The 8,059-nt window shown below is 39.4% G+C and overlaps 1 protein-coding gene across 1 annotated transcript; it reads right to left on the bottom strand.

Moving 5' to 3' along the window:
- On the bottom strand, positions 1 to 7,186 carry LOC149068275 (sepiapterin reductase-like). Its single transcript, XM_089251808.1, has 3 exons — positions 6,475 to 7,186; positions 2,434 to 2,586; positions 1 to 251 (listed from the first exon to the last, which is right to left on the bottom strand). Exons 1-3 carry the CDS (start codon positions 7,016 to 7,018, stop codon positions 127 to 129), a joined length of 822 nt encoding a protein of 273 aa, XP_089107934.1. The 5' UTR covers positions 7,019 to 7,186; the 3' UTR covers positions 1 to 126.
- Between the last annotated feature and the right edge of the window lie 873 nt (positions 7,187 to 8,059).

Below are 8,059 nucleotides of genomic sequence, written 5' to 3'. Positions count from 1 at the left end.
TTTGATTCTCTTCTCAGCTTTATTCAAAAGAATGCACATGAATACAACATACATAGCGGTATACAAAATATTAACAACTCGATGCAACTTACATAGTTACAATGTAAGACGAGCGAATGAGTTTGGTCATAACCAATCTCTGTCGTACACGTCAACGTGGTCACCGGAACGAAACTTTCCTCTGTCGAGGACACCGATGAGTCTTGCCACAGAATAATCGCACGTAAGCAGCTGATTTTTTGACTTGGCATCTACAAATAAAACGGAAGTCAGTCATTATAGTCAGTCACAAAAGTGTATTATTAAAGTAACTAACGGATTTGAAAATCTGGAACAGTTTTTAATCAAACACTCAACATATATGGGTTCTCTAATAAATTAATTTTTGAAGTAATTTAAATTTTCTAATTGATTTAAAAGAAAGTTTAAGTGATGACTACATTCTTCTTAACCTTCTCGGCACAAAATTTGATCGATTCAAATCCTAAAACACCAGTTGCCATCTATGTTTTCCAAATGTCACAAATGGAGGAAAAAGGCTGGGGAAAATTTCCTCATTTGGCTATAAACTATTGGTCAGAACCCACGTATGGTTCTCTCTGGAGATGTAAAATTCTCGAGAATAATCTCTGGTAGGACTATATTATTCGTGATGAGAATATTCTCCTGTTATTTATGAATATAGTTACACATAATATCCTTGAGAATATTCTCTGGAAGGACTACTTTCATAAATTACAGGGAATTATTCTGAAATTAATAATAATAGTGCTTCCAGAAAATACTCTCTGGAAGGACTTCTATAAGGAGAATATTCTCGTTATAGAAGTCCTTCCAGAGAGTATTTTCAAGAATATATGTAACAACATTGTATTATAATAAATAATCTCGATAAATAACTTGAGAATAATTATTTTCAATAAGAATATATTCTCTAGTAATTTATAACAGTAGTCCTTTGAGAGAACTCTCTTCCCGTCAAGAAGATGAGAATATTAAAGTTTGAAAGCAAGAAAATTAAACCAACGGGGCTGAATTGCACAACTTTTAAAGAAATACGAGTGATACAGAATTTAAGTGTATGTGCATTGAAGAAAACATCATCTTAAAATGAAGGCGATTGTATAAGAATAGTTTCCTTTATCAATTAACTTGGGTTTAATTTCTTTTGTTTCGAACGTATTTCTGAAAATTTATCTCATTTTAGATGAAAAATCGTAAAAAATTATTTTAAAGGTTTATGAAATCTTCGTAACCAAACTTTTAAAACCTCTCACCATGACCTGGAAAAATATTCTCGAATTAAAAGTCGTCATTGTGGGGGGATCATGTCAAAAATATTGATCATTTTTTTTAAATCATTTCTGTCATTTTCTGCACATGAAGGCTAATTAGACCGGGACCTACAATTTATTGCCAATTCCTAACGGCAAGCTTGTTTTTTATACTTGTCGAGGGGTTGGTGCGCTAACCCCTCGATGGTGGGACTCCCTGCGGTAGCAATTTTTTGCTGTGGTCAAGTCGCAGTTTTTTGTTGTATCCCTGTGTCAGGAAATTTTTCTGACAAGGCAAAATGGGTATCAAACTCGCGACACCTCTAAACATCCTTTGGTACTTTATGCGAGTATCTTATCGACCGGGCTATCGAGCCCTTGTTCTAAATGTTTTTCAGGCAATGGAAAAACTGATTTATATTTCATAATATTGGTACTTCTACAAGCCAGCACTGAAGTTAGTTCACAATTCATAGCGAAAAAATTTGATTCAAGTTCAGCAATGTTAAAGGATAGGCTAAATGGCGATGTCAGATTTCCTCACTGTGGACAAGTGCCGATACTTTGATCAGTTTTTTTTTTATTTTTGTCGACATTTATTTATCAGAGGATGACGTCACTCTCCGCTATCCATACAAAGGTTTTTAAACGGCTGGCTGATACGGAGATATATTTTGGAAAGAGAAAATTCAACTGCCCCGGCTGGGAATCAAACCCATGTCCTTTCACTTTCCATGTGAACGCATTAGACTACAGAGGCAACGAATATCTTAATCTTTCCATGAAGCTCGTGTGCACTGAATGCTACATGACTCGTCATCTGGTGGCATTGTCAGCAATTGTGAGCTTTAGCCTGAGTTAGGTCCGACCGTCCATGTATGGTCCCGTCGCCCTGGTTCTTTTTTTTTTTTTTTTTCGTTTTTTAGTCAGAAGCTTTCTTGAATTTTTTACTTCAAAAACGTTGATACAAGTAATTTTCAACGGATTTATTGAATGCAATATTACCATATTCGCATTTCACTTGTGGGGGGGGGGGGTGATCGGGGTATCACCCTCATAGATCTGTGCCTGGCTACTGCTGGTAAGCACTACTAAAAAAACGGGCAAACCTAGAAAAAAAAATGAAAGATTTAACTGGGGAGAAAATTAAGACACTTACCTAGGAACTGTTGTCTGATCTCTGGCAGCGACTGCTCGAGTATCTGTGGGAGCATGTCCGTAACGAGCGGTCCAGGAGCATAGTTCAATACCATAACGTGACCTTTCTCTTCTTCAGCCAAAACACGGAAATACATCTCACGGGCTGCTTTGCCTAACGTGCGAGAAAACAAAAGAAATTGTACATTCTTATCAACAATCAAAAACTATAAGTGATGGAAACGCACCATTCAACATAATCATGCAACAAGCGTTGAATTAAGAGCAAAAAAAAAACCCGAGCCTCTGGCACTGCAATCACACACTTCCAGGGAAAAGTCACTCAACAATTTCTTACTTTTGCTATTCGTAAGAATAAATTCTAGTTTTTTATGCTCACGGTATTTTGTGACCCTAAAAGTCTTTGTGCACTGTCGAATTTGGCTGCTGGAAACAGAGAAAGCTGTGGCAACCGACTATTGAGTGGAGCAACCAATGAAAACGCTCGTTAAGATCCCAGCAAGACAGCTTCGCAGATACGATACTATATAACCTGTTGACACTGTGCTAGAGCTCTAATGTAGGATTCACACTGGGCGAATACTACAACGATATACGATATGATAGCCCCCACACACAAATTTACACAGAATTCACAGATAGGAAAGCTCATCACTAGTGACGGAATGAGTTAACAAATGATATAACAAACAATCGAGTGAGTTAGTGAATAACCAAATGAGCGACACTATTAGTGGAGAAACCACATGAGTGATTCACTCACTTGCTCACCAGCTTCTGTGCATTTCTCCTTTGGTGAATTATGTGACTGCAAATTTTCCTTTTAGTGAATAGCGCTACAGTGACTTTTGCGGCAAAAGATTCGCGTGCAAGGTTCGACAGCCACTTAGGCCTTTAGCTTAGCAACAGCGACTTAGGCTGAACACATAGTGAGGCGACCACAAGGTACGGGAGTGCATAATGGAGCCTAGCGATAACAACAATTTTTTCTAAGCCTCACATACTCGAGAAGAGAAAGAGGCCACTCAACGACATGCACGGCTTGAACAATCCGGTTCATTTTCACCTTGATCTGCTGATTGGTCCATTTCTCCCATTTTTTTTTCTTCCTCTCTTCCGTGGATGGATCATCTCATAATCACTTTCTTACATTCCCCAAAGCAGAATGTATTTCGTTGTTCTGCAACGAGCACTCTGATGTGACTGGAAAATAATCTTCTGCAGTAAAAATTATCATAACAATGTTTTCTACTTTTTTTTTTTAACGCTTTCCAGATTGTGTTCTGCAGTAGCACTGATTGTTCTGCGACATAATGTATTCTGTGTGTGTGTTTTGGTGCTTAAATTTCCACCAGCCATTTCAAATGCAGATGTCTCTTCCTCTACCCCTATGCATTTTTTTTTCTTCCAAGTCGCTTGGAATTCTCAAAGCCCTTACCTCTTCGCTCCACTATTACCCACAGCCTTAGATTGGTTGCCACCCATTAAAGATAACTAAACTCAGTTTTCACCTATAGTCTGTTTCAGGTTAACTTTGCAGTGAAGAGAAAGGTAGAGAGTGTATTCCTTCGCCGCAAAATATAGTTCTCATATATCGGAGGTTTAAGATGAACCTTTATACATAATATTTCAATTTTTTTCTATGATTTTGAAAAAAATACTGAAAAAAAATCGTTTTAACCGATGTTTACTTGTTTAAAATTTTTAAATTATAAAAAATATTGGTTACCATTATTAAAAACCCATAGCAACGGCAACGACACTCTGGCGCGATATCCTAGAAATTTTCCCCGCCAATATCACTGTCGTGTTTTTTTTCGTTACACAATTATATACTGTATATATACATTTTTTTTTTCGTTATTTGGTTGAATTTTCCATAACGATTCAATTTTTCATTCAGCTTTACATGCAGTTATAGGCTTACATAAAAACGAATATTCAATCAGTTTTATTTTCTCCTAAAAATAGGCTTCAGTGAGTTCAGATATTCACTCATAGATTACAAGAAGTGTTTCTCTTCCACGAGAGTGCCGATACTATTGTGACTTGTGAGAGGCCCTCTATGGGTGCAGAAGTTTTGGTTATAGATCCTCCTTTTTTTAATTATTTATTTTTTGCCATGTTTATGGGATAGTTTTAGTTTCCGATCACGGAGAGTGTTGACAGAGTCGCGACTACCACTCACACGAACGGACGCCATCTTCCACCCACCTGTTTCTCCTCATGCCCCTTGCCTATAGCGTCTCTTCAGATACAATAAATGAGTGGGGGGGGGGGGTCCACAGTGGTTTGGGCTTTCATCTTTTATGTGACAGTTGTGTCTTAATTTTCACCAGAGATAGCCACGCTAAAGTTCTCTGCTCTTCCATTCCTGAATACTATATTTTTGGTTTTTGAATATTCGTTGTAAACAAAACTCGATAAGAATCATCCGTAATAACCATGAGCAGCACATCAACCGTAACAAAAGACTAAAGCTGTCGGGAAAACAAGTGGCATCGACGTATACCGTTCGGGGAAAGGGGGAGGTCGAGTGACGGAAATTTCGGCAAGAAAAGTGAGTAGAAAAATTCTAAACTTTTCCGTATCATTATTATTATTTGGTGCTATTCCTGCGTTTGCATGTGAAAACAGAGTTAATCTGCTTCTTCTTAATTTATTTAACATTAATTTTTTCCATATAAATTGAAGAAAAAATTAAAAATCCACAAGTTTTTGAGAGCCATGGTCAATATACAGTATTTTAAAATTACACGTTGCTTTCATAATATTGTTTAGATTTTTCTTTGTAAATAAATTTCAGCTGAGGGAAGGGAAACATTGCAGAAAAATATTACTGTTTTTGAAATTTTTAATGTTACTTACGGCACATCAATGAAGAGTAAGTGACACGCTGATAGAAGATAATTATTTTTTTCTAAATTTTAAAACACTTTCTAATCAAAAAACAAAACAAATGATTTCAAAAACCTCACTTTAATTTCTGAAAGTATCGGCAGTGGTTTTCTTTTAATTCTATAATTATTACTAATTTAACTGTACAATTACGTTACACGTAAAAAATATTTTTCTCAGTGAGATTGGCGAGAAGCGGCCATACCTTACCGAGGCTGCGCGTCGATACATTGGTTAAGAGGCTTTCGTTCCCATAGCAACGAGTGATGCGGTTCCCTCGTAGCTTCCCCTTCACTGCAAAGTTAACCTGAAACGGACTATAGTATTTAAATTATTTCACTACAAAACTTTTTGCGAATGCACCCAGTATCGTCAGACAATTTAATAAACATATTCACATTTTTTTTAAAAATCGCCAAAAGGGAATTACGGGGTTGTTTAAGTATAACGTAGAAAATTTCATAGTCAGTTTTAATTCCCCCCACCTCCTAGCGCATAGTGGTGGGATCAGAATCTGGAGTGTGATGGAAGCTTTCTTCCACATCAACCCACCCCCCTCGGGGGTACAGGCAGTAAGTCATCCTTTGACAGGCCTGTGTTGAAGTCAGATGTACCATGTGACCCTCGGGGACGCCACCTCACACCCCTAATCTTTTAAAAATAAACTAAGCAACACATTTACCAATCGCTTAAGTGACCCGCGACACAGTGGCAATCCGTGGCACATTTAGAAATCCCTTGTGCGACATTTCGCACAGTTTTGGAGCACTTAAGCGCCCCCCCCCCCTCCCAGTGCTTTTCTACATCGCTCAAGTTACCCGCGTCACATTCCCAGATTACTTAAGTCATCCGTGCCATAATCACGGATCACTTGAATGACGCGTGACACAGTTCCAGATCAGTTGAAGGATCTGCGAGACATTTGGAGATCACTAAAGTGCGCTTATCATTAGGAAGAATGTTGGTTCAGGGGTGCCCGCAAACTATAGAAAGGTTTTTCTCGTTTTTGGCACCACTCAGAAAGAGAATATTTCATATTTTTGTAAAGGGTGTTTGATGACGTAAGCATCATACAAACCCGAAACCCCCTCTACCGATATGCTGATGCGCAATACTTGAATGATCATACTATATCGGTTCTCACCAGTGCAGTACAGGCTCCAGCCTTTGAAAGGTTGCAGGGCAGCCAGGGACGAGATGTTGATGATGACTTTGGAGCGGGCCGTCTGGAAGACCTTCATGAAGGCGGACGTGAGGAAGACGGCCGAGCACAGGTTCAGATCCAGGTAGCTCTTGACCTCGTCGGCGGACGTGGTGCTCGCGGCCGTCTTCGAGACGTCTCCGAGGGTGCCGGCGTTGTGCACGAGCACCACCTGCTCGAACGACTCGCAGCGTATCCCCGACACCTGCTGGGCGTTCTTGGACAGCAGGTGCTCGTAGCTCGGGCTGTCCGGCAGCGACAGGTCGATCGGGATCGTGACGGCCTTCACGGGGCTCGTGTTGTGGATGGCGCTCTGCGTGTCCAGCAGCTTGATCTTGTCCCGGGCCAGCAGCAGAGCGTAGCTGCCCTCGCACAGCTTGCGGCAGAACTCGATGGCGATCGTGCGCCCCAGGCCGCGACTCGCTCCCGTCACCACCAGGATCGTCGGCTTGCACCAGTTTATCGCCGGCTGCACGAAATCCGACATCTTTTTAATTATCCACCAGTCGGCCTTTACCGCGATAATTTTTCACCGAGTTTTTATTCCCCAACACCGGCGAAAGCGGATCAGTTTGAAATATTAAGGAGCAGTGATGGTAACTTCTTCCAGCAAAATTTCCCTTTTGAGTAAATTTTTTTTTTTCCCCACGCATTCCGAAAATATGCGGCGGCTATCTAGCGGGAGAAAAACGCAATGAAATATTTTATTTACAATAGAAAAGTATTGCTTGCTCATCGAGCTTTTATGGTTTCTGACCATATTTGTTCGAGAAAAATACGGGAAATTTGAAATTTGTCTTCGAAATACGGGACATTGCCAGTTATCGCTAGGGTGACCATACGTCCCGTATTTCCCGGGACAGTCCCGGTATTTTCTGTTTTTTTGGCCGTCCCGACTTTTTGGCAAAAGTGTCCCGGTTTTTCCCGTATTTTACACGAAGCCTACTTGAATTTTTATTCTCTATTGAAGTCAAAGATTGACATTATTTTTCAACTCAGAAATTATTTTATGATAATTACTACTATATATGAGAATATTAATCTCCCACATTTGCCATGGTGAATGTTTTTTTTTCGTGGAATACATTTTAATCCACTGCTACTTGTGGTAATGCATCATTTCCCGCCATTGTGATTTTCCGTAATCTCAACAATATTTGGCAACTTTGTTTGGTTTTGGCGTCGTTTTTGGCGATTATTGGCGATGTCCCGTATTTTCCCGTATTTGGAATCCCGATGTCCCGTATTTCTCTCGAAGAAATATGGTCAGCCTAGTTATCGCCAAAAATAATGCCAAAAGTGAGTAAAGTTGCTAAATCATGCGAAGATCACAGAAAAGTCACCAATCGCGGAAAATCAATCTCCACTTGAAATTGCAGTGAATTAAAATAAAAAACATGACGAATATGCGAGATGAACATTGCAATTTGCTATCGTAATTGTCATATTAATAAATTTTCTGAGTTGGGAAGATAATTTTATTCGTTGATTTGGTGAATAAAATGAATAAAAAGTCAAGTTGGTTTCG

This window comes from Pholcus phalangioides, unplaced genomic scaffold (genome assembly GCF_987345545.1).
Source record: "Pholcus phalangioides strain wild (caught in Gottingen) unplaced genomic scaffold, Ppha-v1.0 ptg000027l_1, whole genome shotgun sequence".
Lineage (NCBI taxonomy): Eukaryota > Metazoa > Arthropoda > Arachnida > Araneae > Pholcidae > Pholcus > Pholcus phalangioides.
This window is presented reverse-complemented; position numbering and strand designations above follow the sequence as displayed.